The sequence below is a fragment of the Sapajus apella genome, unplaced genomic scaffold (genome assembly GCF_009761245.1).
Source record: "Sapajus apella isolate SASKATOON/1434 unplaced genomic scaffold, GSC_monkey_1.0 scaffold16, whole genome shotgun sequence".
NCBI lineage: Eukaryota > Metazoa > Chordata > Mammalia > Primates > Cebidae > Sapajus > Sapajus apella.
In genome coordinates this window covers 19,934,635-19,956,912 of record NW_022436956.1, presented here as the reverse complement: position 1 = coordinate 19,956,912, position 22,278 = coordinate 19,934,635, and the positions used below count along the sequence as shown (strand labels likewise).

Below are 22,278 nucleotides of genomic sequence, written 5' to 3'. Positions count from 1 at the left end.
TCCAATAGGCTTCAGTAAGTGTCTACAGTCCTATGACTTAATTTCTCCACTGCAATAACAAGGAAAGGGCCTTGCTGACTGACTTATTAAGTGACGGATGGAAATGTTTAAGCTACAGCTGGTTGGCAGTGAAGTCCCATAACATCATGGATGCTCATATAATTGTTTAGCTCTGACCACTTTAAATCTCCTCCCTCCCTCCCTTGTAGGATATGCTTCTTATTCTGGATTAGTAACACCTAAATCCTGGAATCAAGCATGAAACCTACTTTTGCAAGAGCTCAGTGTGCTGTGAAAGAGGTCTGAGGTGGATAATTAGTTTACATCATGGTGTGTGACAAAACAGTCACTCCCCCCACCTCCCTGCCCTTTCCCACTCCTGACTTCTAAGATAACTACAACATGGCTTTTCTAGTCTCCTCCACAGAAGAAGGCAGTCAATAAGAGTTGTTTGTTTCTTTAAAAACAGATCTTGTCACATAATCCAACATCCTTAAATTGCTTTGTAATGCAACAAAATTTCTCCAGACACATTATATATCTAGGACATAAACATTATTTGAAGCCACTGAACAGAGTGGCTTTAGTACAATCCCAAAGGTAACTTGACCTCTCCTGCATTAATTGAATTGTCCCCAATCTGAAATATAAATATTACTACCACAGAGAAAAGAGGTGGGTAGTGGACTGGGAAGGAAGACAGTATTGATAAAAATTTGTTTTTTGTTAGTCTCAAAATCCACACTTACTGATTGCTCAGCAAACCAAATGGCCATTTTGTAGAAGTGGATAGAGCACCCACAGGTTGGACACTGCAGTGCCTTACCTAATGACTAGCCCTTACCTGAGAGGTCCTCACTGTCCAGTTCTTCTGCGGAATTGGGCAACTGAGTAAGGCCTTACAAGTAAAAACAAATCGTTTTTCTTTTCATTCCTCGAGGGACATAAACAAAACACTTAAGAACTGAGGATGAATTTCTTTAAAAACATGAGCCAAATCTCTTGCTATCTACGTTTTTGATAGCATGAATGTATTAATCCATAAGTACATTTCTTCAATTATGTAATTTTGTTATTACAACACAATCGAGGCAGAAAGATTCCTCAGTCTCCACTGTTCAAAGGACATGAAACATGAAGGTGAATGCTTAAAATCACTCATTCATAACAGCATGCAAAAAGAAAAAAGAAATCAATAAAGCCTGATTGTTAGCTGTCGATGTTCTGCTATCTCTTAAATACAAATGTATTTGGATGTTACATACTGATGTATGTACGTTTTATTTCGCATTTTACTGTAAATTGAAATCCGCTGCCAATACTGACAAACACAGTTCATTATCAATTTATGATGATCTTGGATCACATATTTCAAAATGGTACAGCATCTGCTAACTGCAGATTGCAGGTTATGCCTTCATCAGAAAATCTGATTCGCAAAATGATTTTTTTAAAAAAGAGAATTTCATAAATCAATGGTATTCCTGAAAAAACCCTCAAAGCTGAAAAAGCAGTTAGGTCAGGAGGTAATCAAATGGAGGCTTGAAATGCCTATATCCGAGTCAATTCCAATGCTGGCCAGCTGAGATGCTCCTCAGCTAGCTCTGATTTGAATTTAAAGAGGTGAAGAGGGAAGTAGATAAACAATGGGAGCCTCAGATAGGAGACGGTTTCCACTTCCTTTTGCTTTATTTGTGAGCTGACCCTTTAATGAAGTTTATTTAATAACACAAAATGTTCGACATTCAAGGCGGCTTTACTTGTTCTTTGCTGTGCTGCTCAAAGTCCAGCGTGACTGACTGCCTAGGTCCTTTAAGTTGCACCGCAGTTTGCTCACACTTCTCTAGTCAAATCTGTCACTTTTGAAGATGTCTGTGGACCTAATAAACTGCAAGGTCTTTGGAGAAGCAAGTTGTGTTTATTTTTGCATCTTTCCCTTCTGCTACAGCCAATCCACAAAGTATATTCTCAGTGAGTATTTGTTGAATTAATAATTTGGGAATAATGCCCAATCAGAGCATTAAAAGCAACCAAAACAAATGCTTTGGAAACAAGTAATGTCAAACTGATCACTATTTTTAAAGACCCAAATGAATCCAAACAGTCATGTGCAAATGACCACTGAAGCTTGCATTTTGTAAGTTGCTTTATAAAGAAGCCAAATGAACATTGATAGCCAGATCAATTCTGTGAAAGGAGGCTGACGCGCCATCAGCCCTTGAGGAAGAAGACCTTCCATCGTGATCCTTGGGTGCTACCACTCAACAGGAGGTGCTGACTAAAAACGGGAAGACTTTGAGCCCACAGGTATTCTCAAACTATAGATTTAGGCAACTGAAGGGAAAGCAGTGAGCAATGCAATCAGTTATGGAGGCAACTGAATAGGGATGTTATCCATTTGCTCTGAAATCTGATTGGTTGGCAGTATTCCTATTTCTAATTGGCTTATACATTGTATAAAGACTGATGAATACAATTATTTAAATAACTGTTATAAATGGGCAACATAGAGTACTTCTCTGTAGTTAATTATAAATTTGCAGTTCTCAGAAGGCTAATCTCTCACTTCTACCTGGCCCAACAAATATCAAAGCGTCCTACATACGTGCTTGGTGCCCACTGAACCACATTAAACAAGGATGTTTCAAGTAGGTAGCTTTACTGCTGAAGGCTTATTCCTTGGGGAGGACATTAGAAAGCTAATTAAAAAAAAGACAAATATGTTTATGAAATATCATTGATATGCAAAGTTTTCCATTAAAAAGCAACAGACAGTTGATATACACCTCATTAAAGCTGAAACTGTCATTTTTAATGGCATAAACTTTAAAATATACCAAGTTATCTGGACTCTACTGCTCGGATTATGTTCTAAAGCGGGAAGCCATTTAGGCTAGTGGCGTTAAATTTGTTTCTGTAGCACTATTATATTGTATGAATCTACAATACTCTGCCATAGTTGGATAATTTCTGAATAAATATAATTAAGAAGAGTTTACTGAAGCACGGGGTATACAAGAGGGGACAAGAAAAATGTACCTCCTGAAACTGATTTGGCTTAGGTATTTTTCTTTCATGTTAAAAATTATACACTTTTCATTTTCTCAAAGAAAAAGACAAAGACGTATTTTATGAAGCAGAGAACATTCTTCAAAAGGAGACTTCACTCTTTAACAATAAGTGGGAAATTACTTCTTGTGTTTTCTCTTGAAACTTTCATATCATCCATTAAAGCCTCTTTCTAGTCACTTCTAATTAAAATATATTCAACATATGTCTTTAAACTTTGTTAAATAAATGAAACTTTACTTTTTGTCCATAAGGGATTATTTTTGAGCAATTAATAAAGTCCTAAGGATGCAAACATGGTAATTTAATATATGCATGATAGCCATCTCTTCTGCAGAGATGTGTATTTCACTTTTTCAAGGTGCTACAATTGCTATAGCATACCCTAAGCCCTCTCAGGTAATGCTTTTGCAGTTGTGATCCTTCCTTTTCAGCAGTAATTGCTGGCTTCTAAAAGTGATACGATGTGGCAATTTTAAACCAGGGTAAGGAAAACATCAAGAAATTAGAAACAATACGAAATTCTAGAGATACTTAAATAAATTCAAGGTCAAATACAATTTAAATGCTCATGGGCTCAGTTTTTCAGGGTATCATTTTTTTCCCAGAAAATTTTAAAATAGAATGATCAAATAAAATCTCCAGGAAACAAAAACTTAGCCCACTGGCCCTGGTATCATTCCCATTATAAAAAACAAAGTAGGCGATGGTCTCTCTCTTACCTAAGCAGCATACATCTGATCACTTGGCCATATTATGGAAACTGTTACTTCCACCACCAGCCATGAGTTCAGACGCCCCCGGTAGTTTTAATCTAAAAACTCAGTCATCCTGTTCTTCCTGCTTTGTCAGCTTTTGTAGAGAGTTTTCCCTTCTTCCCATTAGCAGAAATTTGGTTCACGCCGTTAGACAGTAGCACATTGTTTCCAAACTGCATATCAAGGCTGAAACACAATCTTCAGGTCCTGCAGCCATTCGTAAACCTCTTGAGCTTTGCTCTCATGTAGAACATACAATGTCTGCAGAGTCCCGTGACTGAATGACAGCCTTTGAATGCCATTGTTATGTGCTCATACAGAGAGATGTACATAGAGGCACATACACAGATGGTGGACATAGCGGTTGTAGTAATGCGCACTGCTGGCTATGTTTCTTTAAAATGGGCTTAAGAATTTCCCCATAAGTGAATATCAAGTATAATAAGAAAATCTTATGTGCTTTTAGAATTTGACCATGGTTTGCATTTTTATAAACGAGTTGGGAAAAGAAAGAGCTATGGGGGCATCTCCTAAGGGCTGTGCTCGTAAGGTACGAACATGTAGCTAGCACAGGCCAAACATTCTGAAACCAAAACTGAAAATGAAAAACTACTCTTCAGAGGAGTTTCCAGTTTGAGTCTTACCACAATTACATACTGAATTAAGAACGATTTAAAAACTCACTGGGGATATGAAAATTCATGAGATCGTCAGCCTCTACTGTATTAAGAGGTGAAAAGGCAAGAGGACAGGTAGACTTGAAAATAATAAAATGGGGAGGGGCGAGAAGGGACAGAGAGAGAGAGAGGGAGAGACCTCAAACCCGAAGGAAGCCAGCTGACTGCAGTGCAGCAAAAGCACAAGCACTATTCCAGACCATGGGCATGCTGTTACCCGACCCCTCATATGGGGGGGGAGGGTGGGGAAAGGGAGAAGGGACACACAGGGCAGAAGGAACAAGGCACAAGACACAGAAGCACCCACATATGAACAAAAGCCATCACACGCACCCACACATCAATAACATAATGACTACACCATCCGTGCGTTAAATCACTCATGCATTTCTCAGACCATGTGGTATCAGGATTTGGCAGAGTGTTTTTTGCATTGCTCAACATGCACACATAACACAGGATTCTTCCTGTCTAGCCCTTAAGGATGAGCTCCAAAAACACAAATGCTCAAGATCCTCATTCAAAAAAGATCCCTTGTGTCAGCCTAGTCTAAAAATCGCACCCTTACACTCACATTTATCTTTACTATCAATTAAATCCTTAAAAACACATTGTAGCTAATTGTCATTTGGCTTTCTTTTTGGAGAAAATCCATTTGATTTTGAATCATGCCCATGCACTTCTAACCTTTCAATACATGCTTATTCCAATCAGATATTGTTAAGAACAAATGGTCAACATACATAAACAACTGGTATAAACTTCATACATACTCTAGCAACACAAGCTTGAATAAAATCTTTTAATGAGTCTTCAAAGGGAAAGCTTTAAAAATTACTTTTTCTTTTCGTTTTATGAAAAAAAAAAAAAAAAAAAAAACAAACAAAAAAAAAACAAACCCAGAAATATCGAAGGATATCCAGTATGAAAACTTTTAAGACCAAATAAGATGGCCATAGCTAATTGATCTAATGTCTTGTCATTTAAGTTGCTAAGTTACCAAACCATTCAACATTTCTAAACCCAGATTGTCATAACAAACATCTCAAGATTATTTTCGAATGAACCTAAGTCAAGTGGTTGCTGTAATGAAGAAGTTGGATTTTCAGTTACAATTCACTAGAGTAAAATCAGTTCTGTATCATCATCTTTCTGGAAATCTCAGATGTTGCTTTGTAATTTCTACCATGTTCTATTACCTTTTCTATCCTGACAACTGACCTGGAAGTTTTTCCCTCAGATCAAGTAAAATTTTAGATATTATCTGGCTTTCATTACAGCTTCTTTGCTGTGGGTTAAAGAACATGCTGTTTAAAATAGTGGCTGGAGCCCTTTGTGAAGATGCCATGAGGACTTTGGACAAGGTGAAGAATATTTATAAGTGCATTATACAGGGATCAGCCTGCATTATCTATCACTTTTCTATCCCCCTGCAGTTAAGAAGTCAAATTTAAATTATATATATATATGATACAATGAATCCCTTGGCTGTAGGTATATTCTTCATGCACTGCTAGTCAATGACATCCTGCTGAGGTATCACTAACTTGAACATCGTCCCCAAAATAATAGGAAGGCAGTTGCTTCTCACAGTACACAAACATCTCTATTACCTACCATAGAAATGCTATAAAGTCTCATTCCAAGTGCCTCTTTCTTATACCACAAAAAGAGATCACCTTTCCTTTCTCTCTCTCCAGAGAAAGACCTGATTAAAACTAGTACTCCAAAATCAGGACTGGCTATAAGTTAACTTCTTATTTTTCAGATTACGGGACAAGTTTCCTACTTTGAATGGCCTACTCAACTCTAAGACCTACATCCCCTAGAGTCAGGTAAAAACATGAATTTTATTGAAGGGATCTAGAAAATAGAACTCCAGAGCTTTAGGAGATGAATGATCAGTATCTTCAAGGATCTCACATAATTTAGGAATTTTATGATTACATTATATCAGGGTGTCCAATCTTTTGACTTCCCTGGACCACAATGGAAGAAGAATTGTCTTGGGCCACACATTAAATACATTAGTGATAGCTGATGAACAACAACAACAACAAAAAAAAAATCGCTAAACAATCTCATACTGTTTTAAGAAAGTTCATGAGTTTGCGTTGGGCCGCATTCAACATCGTCCTGGGCCGCATGCGGCCCATGGGCTGTGGGTTGGAAGAGCTTGCATTTTGCCTTGTAGTTAATTATAGGAAGCTCAAAACTTAAAGTATCTTTAAAAGAATAGAATAAAATCTCTCTAACTACATTAAAATAACCCTTCGAGAATAATCGATAAAGTCAGGAGGTGCTCAATTAATGATGAAAACTACAAATAACTGAGCTTAATGGAGTGCAATGCCTGAGATGTGGCAAGCGCTATAGGGCATTACCTTAGAAAGTGGAAGTTTTATACCTAATTGATTTCTCATGACTGTCAGCGTACCTGGCTCCTTTTGGTTATTTTATGAACTTTTCCCTTTGTACCAATGATAAGAAAGGGCAGAAAGAAATAGGAATGGAGAGAGAAAGGAAGTATTGCTTAGTTCCTAAATTTGTTTTGCTTTCTCAGAATTCGTCACAGGAAGTCAAAAGATGGGGTGACCTGCCAAGCATCAAGGCCTGACCTTCAAAGACAGCTCCTACAGAGCTTAGAGATTTTCCAACTGGTGAGTTATCAAATGCAGGTCTCTAAGTCAGTCAGGCTGTGCCAGGAAATGTTTCTCTAAAAGTTGAATTAACATGGCAGGGTTGGCTGATCTCCTCTTGTCATTTAAATGACAGATTTCCACCCTGTACAACAACATGCAGAGTGATTAAAGTAGGCCCTTTACCAAATAATTCCCTTGGATTCAATTATTAAAATTCAGCCCAGTTTTAAACTAACATATCTTTTCTAAGCACAATCTTGTCAGGGCTAGATTTGAGCTAAGTAATAAAGTAATATACAGAAGAAACATGATTCTCATTTTCTGATTGGAGAGACATAGAAAAGTTAATAGACTTATTCCAATCCAGTAAGTCATTGGTGAGATGGGGAAAAAGAGATCTTATTTCCTGATACCCCTCCTGAGTTTTACTCACTCCGTTTTTATTGCTTTGTGGTTAAAAACGTGTTACTATTTTACCTGCAAGACACACACACACCAATAACTTTTTAAAAGTCCCAGTTATGCTGTTATAATTGACATATGATATCATTCTTGGTTTGGAGGAGTTTTCTGCCAAATGAGAGCATAAAGTTATATGAACACATAGAGATTAAGAGTGAACCATCAAGGGATGGTGGGGTAAATATGATTAGCAACATACTTAAAGTCATGACCTTTCTAAAGAAGAGCAATGACTTTCTTTATCGTAAGCTCATGATTTTAAATAGGAATCTTCCTCCCTGGTCTACCCTTCCATCTCAACTTCACTGAGAGACACAAATGACACCTCTTCAAGATTTATCTGGGACTATGGCCTATATATAAATAAAGCAACTGGGCCTTTAATTCAGATATTAACAGTTTTCCCGCAAACACTCATTTTTTTGAAGCCCCATGTATTTCAAGGTTTGGTGGAGTTTTGTAAGTAAGGAGGACTCTGTGCAACTGACTGACACTCCTACAATTCCAGCCACCCAGTGAGGAGAAGGTCTCATCTCAGACTGCATCCATTGACTACCGAACTCACAACAGAAATGACAAGACTCAACATCTTTTCAAACTTTAAAAAATTATAGTATATTTTATGAGATCAGTCTACTCGAAACATGATTTCCCTTGAAGACTACATTTCTCTTTTTCCCAGGCTTGCCTTGCCTCTCAGCAGCGCTGAGAAAGTAGATAAACAGTAATGTGATACCAACCGTGAACTGCTGGTTCTGTCGTCGCCGTTGTGTCTACAGACGGGAACAGAGGATTGGAGGAAGGGAAGAAACAGGAGGAACGGCATGCAAAAAAAGGGAAAATGGAAAAAAATGGAACAGATAATATATGAGCAAGCTTTCAAAGAACATCGCGTGACAAGCAATAATAAATGAAAAGCAAAAAGCATTTGAAGTGAGTTGCACTGTTTTAAGACATGCCTTGAGCTCAAAGCTGCGAGCCAGTGAGGAAAACAGTAAATTCTTTGGTTCTGGGGGTCTTGCCAGGACACATATATTTGCTGGTCAATAGTCAGGTGGACATGCAAAGTGATGAGAAACACCAGTGCAAACTCAGTGGCTGGTAGATGGCTCTTAACGCATCAAGGCTCAGGACTACGACAGAAAAGCTCAGTCAAAAGGCTGGTTAAACAATGGATTCATACATTCAAACATTGCCTTTGTTTTAACCCAACCCACCCGGGCACTTGGGCTTCTTGACTGCCAGTTAGGCATCATTGAATCAATCGCACTTTTAGGATCCTTTTACTGCTTATGCTCAGATGCCTGTAGATGAATAGACAGGTTTAAGTTTTTCATCCAGTGTATTATTTCAGCACAGTTTAGCTGAAAAGTTCGATTTACTGGGAGGCCATGGCAATGAACATATCCAAGGTTTTCACAGATTAGTTTCTACACACACACACACACACACACACACACACACACACACACACACACATCCATTCTTCACTTTAAAGCTCTTAATGTTAAAATTCAAGAGCAGAAGCCTTTCATGAAAACACTCAAGTTCACACAATCTGCCAAATGCCACTTCTAATCATATGACATTCCAAAAATTTAAGTATCCAGCCATCCTTTTGCTCACAATTCAGAACCACGTTCACTGTTCTGAGCTGACAGGAGTCCTGATTTCATGGCTGGATTAGGAGAGAGTGCAGTTTTTTTTGTTTTTTTTTTCATTGCTAGATGAACTTGCTGTGGAAGGAAATGTGTTTTGTCTCTTTCTTCTTCTATTTCTGATGCTGTTCAAGTTTTCTCCTTCTTCTACCAAGCTTCTAAACCAGGCTTGCTGTACTTGCTCCTGTTTACAAGAAATTCCTCCAAGGAACTCAAGGAATTTTCTCTTTATTTTTGGCTTCAGGGGAAGTGACATAAATATCTAACAAAATGCAGGGTGACATTCTTTTTCCAGAGTCATTTTGTCACCACTCTTCTAGTCAACTTCATTCCAGTGTCAACCCATCTGGCTATACTTCCATTTTGATTTCAAAACTTCCCAGGCACGTTCCTTCTACCACTCATTGCTGGCCAGAAAGGAATGGTGATACTGAGACAGGAGCTAGTCATCTCTAGTCAAACGCTGGTGGCTGAAGTGGAATTCTGGGTTAAACTGCAAGCAAGTAGTTCACTGTCCTTTTGTAGAATGCAGCGGTTTGGCTTGTAATTGCTTTCATGTGCTCTGGAGACTCCAAAAGACTTTCTGACTCGACACAGGCAATGTTTAAATGCACTGGAACTTCAAATTAAGCTTTTTTTTTTTTTTTTTTTTTTTTTTTGGAAAATGAGCCTGGTGCTTCTGATTTATAAATATGACACATGAATTCACACCGGCATTCCCCTTCAGTTGGCATGCTTTCCTCAGGATTCTATACCATCAAAAATTAGATCCCTTCTAAGGAGCCAGAATTAACCAGAAGTCTGAAAGGCCAATGCAGCTTAATATTACTGATAACTTAGTTTCTGAAGAATAGATGAAGGAAAGAGAAACATACAATAAACTGCATAAGAACAAAATACATACTTACTTACAAGTCTTTGTGCATAAAATAGCAGTAAAAAACAATACAGAAAACTGTACAGTTGAAACACACTCTGCTCCAGATTCTCCAGATTCTCCTGACACAGATGGCACATTTCCTTTGTTGAAACATCCAAGTCCAGCATAGGTACTTTACATTTGAGGGGCAGAATCAAATGCCCATTTGTACAGAAACATTTATATGCATGTTAATATATTTTATAGATAGGCATTGGCTCCTTTCCAGAATTTTTAAAAAAGCAATAAACACTGTGGCTTATTATTTTTGTAGTGGCTCTTCTAATATGCTTTCTTTTCTTTTCTTTTTTTTTTTTTTTTTTTTTTTTTTGACACAGAGTTTCACTCTTGCTGCCCAGGCTGGAGTGCAATGGCGAGATCTTGGCTCACTGCAACCTCTACCTCCTGCCTTCAAGAGATTCACCTGCCTCACCATCCTGAGTAGCTGGGATTATAGGTATGTGCCACCACATCCAGCTAATTTTGTATTTTTAGTAGAGACAGGGTTTCTCCATATTGATCAGGCTGGTCTCGAACTCCTGACCTCAGGTGATCTGCCTGCCTTGGCCTCCCAAAGTGCTGGGATTATAGGCATGGGCCACTGCCCCCGGCAGACGCTTTATTTTTACAGGTAAATAATTAAGTAAAAATGAAAGAATCAGGGGGGTGGAGTAAAATCTAAGGGTTCAAGTCCTCAAAAATAATATCTGAGCATTAACCAATGACCCCAAATTTACTGTCTTCCTACAGCGCAACACCATATCAGCTTTAAGATGAAATTAAACCAAGTAAAGCTAGGTGTCTGCTCCTAGGTGGTTACAAGAAAATAAATGAAGGAAAATCCACAGTGCATCTTGCTTCCCCATTCTGTGGATGGGAAATCCATCAATTGTACCCAAAAGGCGAGAAAAGGAGGATGTTGAGAAGTAAAAACACATTCTAAAACGGTTAAAAGCAAACACATGTTCAAGTCAAACAACACCATTACTGCAGCTGGAAATGGCAAAACCATGATCAGCAATGGGGTAGGAGACCGCAGCAGAAACAGAGGCTGGCTACAAAGCTCAGAACAAGATTGACGGTGTAACTGGGGAGTCACTGACTCCATTTCTCTAGGAGCATCTAGTATGCTACTTGAACAGAGGTTATTTTCAAGTAAAGAATCAAGAAAAAATTCTTTAGAAGTAACTTTGTGCTCCTTGCAGGAGAGCACTATGACAGAATCTAATTCTCCTCCATAATTGCATTATGACTTCATGCAGAAACCACAGACACCCTGGCTCTGAAGTGAGTGCAACTCGTGAAGCAGGATTTATTAGGGTATCTTAATCAGAAAACCAGAGAAATGTGCAAACACACCTTGTGAATCAACTTGTGCAGTCACCATATTGCTGGGTAATATTCTAAGTATAGAGGCAAAATGCAAATATTAAAATTTCAGTATAAGTGATAACTGCTGTAATCAGCTTGAAAAATGAGAATGTCCTAATTGCCCCAACAAAGCCTTTTTAAAACCTCATCTTGTTGCTGTCTTAAAAAAAAATCTTTGAGCTAGCCTATGAGAAAAACAGGTCACAAAAAATTGGGCTGAACTTAGGATGGTGTTGGGTTATACAGAAATTTAAAAGGCCTAGCTAAGCTACTGTCTCTTAATTTTAATTACAAAGGGAGCAAATGTATTATACATGTATTTTATATGGCCAAGAAAAAACAATCCCATATTCTTGAAAACCCACTAAGTATGAGTACAGTCAAACAAGGTACCCATAGAAGGGTCCAGCATTATTATTTGAAAGATGCACACTCCACTCAATATAGACTCCTCTTCTTAGTCTCCCAATCCTATAGTTTATCAGACCCTATCTTCAATAAATGAAACATCACATACATTTATTGTTGCAGTCTATTTACAAAATAATAAAAAAAAAACTCTGACAATGTGTGAAATTAGAGACACTAGCCATTTAACTAAATAGCAAAAAAAAAAAAAAAAAGGAATTATTGCAGGAGAGGCAGCTGGGCAATATTTAGTTGAAACAGTCATGTGTAAGCTCCACTGTGGCACATTCTAATCCTTTCATATGGATTCTCTCCAACTTAGAATTGTTCATTGAGTGTGACAGACTGGGGGTTTAAAACTAATCCATAAATTGGTCCATGGTCTCAAACACAACGGGTGCCATAAATGAAAATGAAAATCCTAGAACAAAATTAAATTCACAACCTTAAATATTTTTTCCCCTGATTGATCTGTGGTGCTTCTGCTTTACAACGCACAGATTGCAAGCCTGCATTTTGGGGTGTGTTTGAGTAAGGTGTACATTAAAAAAGCGCACAGCATGATAACCCACAATCTACTCGAAACCAGAGCTTAATTGTAAAAAATTTAAATTCTCTCATTTTTTGATTGTCATAAGCCTAAATGAAAGCATACTAAGCAGTTAGACATATTTTAATACACTTTCTCCCAGTTTATTTTCTTAACTAAAGTCAATAAGAAGCCAATGGTTTTCTTAATTGAATTCCCCTTCAGTTTGTGTTATGGAGGTGCTTTAAATCTAGACACTAGAGCAGGCAAGGAATTCCCCTGACAATGTTATTTTCATAGTTGTGCGTGCTGGCCAATATATATTAAATATAGGATTTTTTTTCTCTCTTTCTTTTTTTTTTTTTTTTCAAGTTATTTGAACCTGATTGAAAACAAAAATAACTGCTGGAAAATTAAACTCTGGAATTTGTTTTTTCCTGGTTTCCTGATTAATTTTCTTTCTATCTATGTTATGTTTTAATCAAACTCCCCTGTCTTACAGATGGGAGAAGTAGAAAGGAACAGGACAAAAACTAAAAGGCCCAAATAGGAGAGCCAGGATAAAGCTCTCTTGCTTGTTAAAGTCACCTCCCCTGTGAGTGAAGAGATTGTGTGCCACAGAACAGCAGGAATGGGGCTTGGTTTTTTTTCCAGATACGTAATTTCAAGTTTTGTTAAAAGCTTCTTCAGAATTGTTCACTAGTGCTGTTGTGCCCCTGAGATCTTTTCATTTGCAAACCAGATGTTCTTCAAAATAACAGGAATCTGTATAGTAGTTTCATTTTACAAGAAAAACAATACCTATAACATGTTGTATGTGGATGCTCAGTGGAACGGGGTACAGATAAGAGGAAAGCACAGGGGAAGGAAGGAAATGAAGAGGGTGTTGCCAGGAGGGTACTAATGGAGAGAGGAAAGAGGCTCTCTGTAAGTTACAGCATATTTTTAAGTCTTGGCAAATTTTGTGTTAGGTATGGGAGGTCTGGGTCCTTCCAGTTAAGTCTTTTATTTTTCACTACCAAGAAAGCTGTAAATATCACTTTCTAATTCTGGGAAACCTGTATTGGCAGTATTATTTTTGTTTGCATTGTTGATAGATCTTTACTATGAAAACATGTCACATCTTTATCACCAGGATTATTTTTAAAATAAAGATCATAAAATTACTGAAATTATGATAGAGGCATTAAAAACTTTTCTACTCACATTACATTTCTCATTCTTTCTTTTAAAAATGTGGGATCAGATGGCCTCATCACTGTAGTATTCAAATCTTTTTTCATTCCCTCCTAAATGAATCTAGGTCAAAAGCTGGTTAGCTATGCTGTTATTTGTAACAGGTTTACAATCATCAGAAAAAAAAAATGTAGACACTTAAGACACTATGAAGAAAAACGGACACACACTTTTTGGAGCAAAAACTTGAAAAGGTGGCTTATTACATAAAAGGTAGCTCATGAGTATTTATTAGTGCCCGAAAATATTCTTGTCACTAGGCATACTGGCATATGAATAACACTTGATGAGTAATCAATAAATGCTGAATGAAAAATAATCTTAATGAAGTAGACGTCAACTCTAGAAAAAAAGGCAATTTAGTAAACATTCTAAGATGAATATGTGTATTTCCTAGCAATAGTGGCCTAACCTATGCCTGGAACATAAATACATGCAAAATAAACATACATTGATGACAGATGCTTGAAGTAACATTGGACCTTCATGCCTAACTTCCAAAATGACATCCTTTCTTATCTACATTCTGTCCCTTTTTTGGTGGCATGGATCAAAGTCCACTGTGACACTCTCCTCAGCATTTATGGCACCTTCTACCTGTGCCACCGAATCACCCTAACTGCATGTTATCTCCTATTGTGTCCCAACATGTGCAACGTGTTCTAGCAATGTATTATAAGGAGTTTAGGGAGTATTTTGTCTCCATAAGCACTAGCATAGTGCTGTACATATTATGGGTACTCAATATTTGTTGAATGCATAGCTAAAAAGCAGACCAGCTCTTGAACCATGCAAATATCAACAGCAAATAGTAGAAATCATTAGGCTAAGACCCTGGGGAGTAGCCAGCTTTATGTGGAGGAAAGCTCTCTATTATCATTTAGATAGTCATGATGTAGATTCAGTCTTAAGGACAGGTGTGCTTCTTTCCTTTGTACCTAAGGAACTAAAACATGTGCTGTGGTGTCAAGTTTCCCCACTTGGACATATTCTATAAGTATCACTGAAGGGTAAAGACTATACCCACCTTCTTTATTTATGTGATCTAATCCACATTACACCTGACAAAAGCTTATGATTTCAGCCTATGAAAGCCAAAATAATAACGTAGGCCTGGGGGTAGGAGTCATTTCCTACAAGGAGTATTGGTTTTTTGAGTGCTTCGATACCAATAAGAAAAGCCTGGCTATTTTCTTTTCCTAGGAACACAAAATATTTAATTGGGTACGTACTTTTAAAAAGAGGAAAACTAATTTAGAAATGACCTACTTCATTCTTATGAAAGGATTTTTTAATGTGTTTCAGAATTTGGCCCTATAGCTATTCATTTCTTATTCTAAGGTGGTTTTAATTTTTTAATTTATGACAGTCACACGTATAGTGTGACCTCTAGGTTGAACTCCTCCCAGCCTGAATTTTCTCTGTAAGCTGTTAAGGGTATTTAAAACTGAGTGTGGAGTCCTTTCTATGATATTCCTCATCAAGCATCTAACTCAAGACACAACCAGGTAGAAACAAAACAACAGCCACACTAACTAGGAAGGGAAACACAACATGTTTTCCTGAGATGATTACAGGAAAAATCTTGATCCAACTGGAAGACAGGGGCTAACACTATCACCGAACACTGAAATGGGTATGTTTATGTACACCCAACACACAGAGTCAACTATTACAAAGAAAGTTAAAAACAAGACAGAACAAACACCCCCTGCTCACCCATACTCCCCTCACCCCCTACCCCAGCATGGCAGTAGGTTTTTCTTTTATTCTAGTTTCTGACAGGAATCTATATGAAGAACTCTTATCTGGGGTAATGGCTGTCTCTGTCTTTTAACAAAGGATTCCAGGGGCAATTTAAATTATGCAGTTTATGCTTCCATATGACAGCATATATCTTCATGAATGAAACCACATAGACAACTAGACATGATTTTAAAAAAAGGAACAGGGGCCTGCCAATAGCAATAGTTGAAACAGACATATATGGTCAGAATGTCAACATACATGAAAGATAACAGATACCAAGGAACCTTGTGGCAAGTCATCGTGAGGCTCTGAATGGCTCCCAATCCAAAACTGTTTTTTATTTGGAAAGAAATTTAATGAGACTATAATGGCTTAATGGTTTTAAAGCCACAACAAGTTGATATGGCAAGTTGACATTAAATATAGATGCTCCTTGACTTACGATGGGGCTATGTCCCAATCAACCCACCCTAAGTTGAAAACATTGTAAGCTAGAAATCCATTAGATATACCTAACCTACCAAACATCACAGTTTAGCCTAGCCTACCTTAATGTAAGGACACTTACATCAGCCTATAACTGGGTAAAACCATCTAACACAAAGCCTATTTTATAAGGTGTTGAAGGTCTCGTGGAATTTATTCAATACTGTACTGAAAGTGAAAGGCTGTATGGTGCAGTATCTGTCGAATACGAATTGCTTTTGCACCATTCTAAAGTAAAAAAATTGTTAAGTTGAACCATCATAAATCAGGGACTGTTTGTATTCCTTTCAGTACTTTAGAGACTACAAAAATTTCTCCCTAGATAAGCCCATGCTTAGACGTGTGCCTTCATGTGTAACTCACCAGGCCTGCTCCGTGTAGGGTAAGCAGGAAGCAGAAAACACTCTGTGCTCCCACCCATGAGGGGTGTGGTTTTGGGTGGGCAAAGCAGAGTCAGATTTGGCTCATAATTCTTCCCTTTGAAGGGTCTCCGCGATTAAGCTTGAACATGTTTCAAGGAAGTCAGGTGACTCAGAACAGAAAGCCAGTCTGCCTCTCTAACAAGGGGAACGATTTGATTATCCTGGTTATGGAAGATAAAGGATAACACTGGAACACTTCCTTTCAGAGAAATCAGAAATCAACTATGACTTCTAGAGTTTAAAAATATTTTTCTATTGCATATGTACATTTTTCTTGTAATGAAACTCTGACCTGGGGAATGGGTTTCAGTTATTGCATTTGACTGGGAGAAAAGAAATAGATGACTGTGGACTTCTTCTTCTTCTTTTTTTTTTTTTTAAACTCAGGCTTTATGTTACTGTCACCAAATTTGGCTGTTGCAGCTTTTAAGGCTAATGGTGGTTGTAATGTACCTAACAGTGCAAGAGAGAAGAGGAGTGGAAATTAATTTAGCTATCCATTTGTCAAGATTCAGTCTGGAAGATTTTTTTAGGAACTAATCTAAATCTAGGGGATAGCCTGGACCTTTAAAATGGGACACAGAATCATTCAGCTGCATAACCTTTAATCTGTTTGGAGAAAGGAGCAAATGTTAAATTCTACAAGTGTACTTTCTGGGCAAGATAAATATATATAAGACCGCTTGTTAAGACACAGTAAGCCTAGAAGATCACGTCCATTAAGGTAATGAATGCTACAATGTTGTGTTATTAGCAATTTTGGTTTAACTACTCTTGGGTGTGCCAGTAAGAATCTGGGCATTCACTACCACAGATGTATTTTGTGTGCCGAGAGGATTCAACTGCTAACATCAAGAGGCTAAAGTGCATCTATGAGATCATCTTACATTACCTTGAGCTGAGAGGCTAGTAGCAGAGAGACAGAAGCAAAGACAAGTTCCTGTTAGAGGTATCTTTGATGTGGACAGAAATAGAGTATTGTTTATTTTTTAAATTTCCTCTTAAATGGAGTCTCTGCAGTTGGAACTGTGATAACAGTGAGTTGTAGCTGTTTGAGGACATAAGATTAGCTTTAGTCTTGAGTGAAGGATTAAGAGCTGTGAACTGAAGCGACTACTGAGTTGCTGAGATTGATTGTGAGGGGGGAGGAGTTCAGGGAGTGTTAAGGTCTTAAAAAAAAGTATAAGCTAGTGAGAAGGCCAGCTGCAAATGAAAAGTGTTGTTCCATATAAAAGAGAAATGTGGTGTTTATACACCGCATGAATAAGGTCTTGGCTGCCTTAAAATGTAAACCTGGATAGCCACCTAGCTGGAACCTTCTAGAATGAGTGGTAATAAATGCTGGCTCATACCCAGGCAACTTCTGCAAAGATAAAACAGACTGCTGATATGTTTTCTTAAAAGGTTAACATATGTAGGGCAATGGAGAATTAGGCGATATAATTTACACTAAGATCTAAAGGGCCCTTCACAAGAGTAAGTGTTTAACTTGGCTTACAAACTGTGTAACAGGCAAGAAATCCTAGTTCTTCATAGGAAAAGTTGATAGCACATTACTCCAGAAATCAGAGTTAGGAAGAAGCATCTTTGATATGCTTATGAATGGTATAAAAAACGGAAGGAATCAATTCACTAGGCCAAAAAACTTAAGTTTACAGAAGTTTACTTAAGTTTACAGAAGAAAGTAACAAAGAGCGAAAACAGAAACACACACGGACAGGAATCTAGGAAGCGGTCTGTTTAGAGAGCTGAGTTTAGAGTGAGACAGGAAAACCAATTGATGGATTTTCAGATTTTAAATTGAGTGCCAGCACTGATGGTTTTAGAACTAACATTGAGAAGCATTGGCTTCCTTAAGGGTTCTCTTTGTTCCACTGTAATGAGTAGAAAAGTGAAGAAAACTGAGATTAGGCAATCTATTGTTATATTCTATCAACTGACAAGGCCTCTTCTCTCTTTCATTGAACACCTGGAATTTTCATCATGTCTATCTTACCGACTCCCATGAAAACAGGAAATGTCTCTAGCATGTCGATGTAAAGGATAGCAGTGATATCTAGGGTGCTAAAAAGGAGCTGACCATGAGGCGTGAGGAGTCAAATACTCAGCGTTCACAAAGAAGTCCAGTGACAAGGCTGTGTACCAGGGCACACGGTTCAGATACCTTGCAGTCTCACCAGATAACAAAATGCAGTGGAAAAGTTATTCTTTCAAGAGATATTTTTCTCACAGAATAATTACTTCCACATGTGTTTGTGGTTAGTCCCTGTACACACAGGTTGGGAAGGCCTTGTTTAAGGAAATCCTTCATGTCAAGTGGACATAGTGTGGCTGGAAGCTTTCCTACTTAGGTAGCAGAAGAAACCCCATGGCTCCCAGACAAGCCACATCAAGCAGTACGAGAGAGCCACTGGAAGCCAGGAAGGGCTGGATGGCATGCCACCTCCCTCAGTGACAGAAACAAGAGACAGTAAAACTCATGCTGAATAAGAGTTTCAGACAGTCCAAAAAGATAAAGCTGCAGAGTGAGAACCACAGTGGCTGCCTCTTCCACTCCTCCAATATGTGACCGAGGGCAGGGAGGGGCACACGAGTGCTCAGCATGGAAAAGACAGTGACTCCCTCTGATCTCTTGTGACTACCTAGGCAACACAAACAGGTAGTAACACTGTCAGCGGGTACTCTCTGGAGCAGGAAGGATGACTATGCATTTAGTAGCATGGCCCAAATAGGCACGTTGAAGGTAGTGTGTATAGTTTCCCTTACATGGACTGAGATGAAACTAAGACAGAGACAAGACTGAAAGCCACAATACTTACCATTTCATCAACCGTGGCTAAGCAGAAGCTATCGGCGTGTTCTTTAGCAGCCAGCTGCCATTTTCCCTAGCGTTTTGCTTTGAATAGTGATGCTTACAAAAGAATTCTCTTATGCATAAGCTGCAAAATATCTGACGTACTGTTAAATGCTTGGATGTTTCTGAGGTCCTTAAGATTCAACTTAAGAACATAGCATCTAATGTCGTTGGAGTTCCAAAATAAAGGAACCATTAAATTCCAGGGATGTAAAGGGAACTTTTAGGCTTCTTTTTATACATACCAGAAAGACAATATACATTCAGGACATTTTCAATGGTAATGAAGGTACCATACCTGCGATGATGGTAAGGATGGTGGTGGTGGTGGTGGTGGTGGTGGTGGTGGTTGTTGTGGGAGGAGGGATAGTTGTGGGGGGATCTGGATAGAAAAAAAAAGGAAAATCAAACCCACAATGCTGAACACAACAATGACCAGTAATGACAAAACAAAAGCATGAGGACATTGAGATGTTTGTTTGATGGCTTCTCCCTTTAAAACCAAAAGTTCTTTCCCTGCAAGATTTGTGCCTTGTAATTATATCCCAAAGCCTTAGCTGGAAGAGCTGAGAAAAGAAGAAAAGAGAATTTTCATTAATGAAGTGAATTAGGGATGAGGAGACTTGAAGAGAGGGGAGGAAAAATCAAAATATATGACACTCCTCTTCCCTACCAGATTTCAAAGGTGAGGTTAAATCAACTCAGTACCAAGAGGGTACAATGGTTGTCATTTCATTTCAGCTTTTACAGATGGAAGGAAGGAGGAGGAGGTGGTGCTGCTCTATTAGAGGGCTCGTATCAGCCAAGGATGAGTGTGCCCCTGCACACTTGCTCTCTGTGACTGTTAACTTCATTATTCTCCATCAATACATCCCAGCAGGAAGTAAAACTACTTCTATACTCATAATAAATACAAAGAAGAGAGAATGTCACCACTAAATATCAAGTTCCAGGCATGTGAGATTTTACTGAGATTTTATTTTAAAAGTCAATAAATTTTACAACTTATAAATATTAATAAGTTGCCTTTGCTCATGTTAAAAGCTTGACCTAAGTGGACTACAGTGATAAAACTGAAAGAACGCTTTCCATCTTGTAAACAAGAGAACTAAATATAAATGAGACTCGACCTTCAAAGCCAGGCACCTGATAGGGAACCCTCTGTCAGATATTTGATATACTGTATATTCTTCTATCATCTCAAAAATTATTTGGAGACAAGGGAAGGGCAAATATGAAAGAGAAAAAAAAATCTAAGCCCAAATGATCAAACTGAATGTGTTAAATTGTCAGCAAGACTTTGAACTAAGCAATCATTCTGCTATAATAGAGCATAAGACGATTTGAAAGCTTTTGATTTTAAATTTTATCTAAAGCACGTCAACTTTTTCTCCCTGACACATCTGGTGTCCTTTTATCTTCAAGTGAGCTCTCACATTGTCTAATTAATACATCAAAACTTTAATTATATACTGTACCTTTACTGGGTTTGCTGCAAGTTCCCAAAAGTTTATAAAAACATTATTTTGGTGCTTGGTTGCAACGTCTACTTAAAATGATTCCTACTATCGATCAACAATCTGAGGTTTTAATTTTCCTCACAAACTGCTTCTCTAATACAAATATACTTGGATGAAATCAGCAGGCAAGAAGCAACCGTTCTGTTTTATGGGAGGCTCTGTTCCTTTAAGCTGAGGATACAAGCAGTTTACACTTTGTTTAAAGCAGTCTCACATGAGTCCAAATAAGGATGTCATTTAAAAAAAATCTCATTCTCGTCCAAGAAGCAGAAATGATTAAGTTAATATTTTTAAACTACCTTTTTAAAAGAAAGGTGGAATGAGAAATGCAGTGATTCAGGCCATATGTTCAGTCTTGCTTCCTCACACTTTTCACGGAAGCCACAGGTGGGGAAGAATTTTGTGACCTAGAAACTCATTTGAATGCACCTACACACCTGTTGCAGGTGCCAGTACAGATACAAATGAACCAAGTGCAGTGACCCTGAGCCCAGCAGTAAAGACATCCCGCTCCCTCCACTACACAACTAAACTACATCCAGAGAGGTGCCTGCTGCCCAGCACAGGGTCAGTTAATGTGATTTTTCTGTTTTGCTTGAATTACTGTAACTACCACTGAAAAGGAACATTTGTTCCTGGGAGATTTCTCCTGTACCTATTCTAAAAGTAGACTTAAAGTGTGTAATGTCCACAATACAGTAAGAGTAGACCTGAAGGTGATTTGAAAATATTATTATGAACCAAGGGGTGGACCAGACTAATGAAGGCACAGACTTCAGGGAAAGGTCATCAGTCCCTCCCAATTTGTGCAAATCACACACTTTCAATTATCTTCATCATGACTAGGGCAACTGTTGTCCTTCACATCTGGCTAAAGCGACCTGAAAGAACTAGATTCCCTTATCAGGTATAATAACAATGCTTAGATCATTTCTAGCAGTAAGAGCAATATGAGGCCACCATTTAAGAAAGTACAGTGTTGGAGTTAATGAGCTGTGTTTGACACGTAGTGGCTACAAGAATAAAACCAATAGGGGCTCAGGCACTAACCACCTAGATTCTTCTTGTGTAGAGGTTGCTTCCAAGGAATTGAATTAAACTTTATAGAGGCATACCAACTTTTAGTTCATAAAATACTTCCAAAATTACTGTAGTAATACAATAAATCGGCTTTGGAAAGAAAATCTACCCATCACCTTCCCAAATTGCTAGAGAATTTTATTAATAGACTAGTAATACCTTAGGCTAATATTCTAATCTGTCATCCCAAGTATTGTTACTAGCACTGACTGGGGAGGTAGGTAGTATATTACAGATCTATCAAATCCCTAGACAAGGATAGGTGTGCCACCTTGGATTAGGGAGGCATGTGTATGCAGCTGTGTCTGCCTTAAACAGGTAGATCCCTATATTTCTTGGTTTTCAAATAATGCACTCTGACCCCGACAGTTAACTCTAAGAAGATCATCTCATATTGAAGGGGATTTTCCTATTGGAAAGCAGTGAGAATAAGAGAAT

At 38.1% G+C, this 22,278-nt stretch overlaps 1 protein-coding gene across 10 annotated transcripts in view; it reads right to left on the bottom strand.

Annotated features, from left to right (window-relative positions):
* Nucleotides 1-22,278, bottom strand: part of CADM1 (cell adhesion molecule 1) — a 337,698-nt gene that overhangs the window by 25,475 nt on the left and 289,945 nt on the right. For 3 of the 10 annotated variants that reach the window (XM_032285454.1, XM_032285452.1, XM_032285461.1), the window contains exons 8-10: nt 19,539-19,622; nt 8,349-8,381; nt 845-898 (exon numbers count right to left, since the gene is read on the bottom strand). The exons of 2 other annotated variants lie outside the window; for them this stretch is intronic. In XM_032285454.1, coding sequence (XP_032141345.1) covers nt 845-898; nt 8,349-8,381; nt 19,539-19,622 — 171 coding nt within the window. The remainder of the gene's footprint in view (nt 1-844; nt 899-8,348; nt 8,382-19,538; nt 19,623-22,278) is intronic. 5 more of the 10 variants (XM_032285458.1, XM_032285455.1, XM_032285453.1 and 2 more) reach the window with 4 other exon arrangements.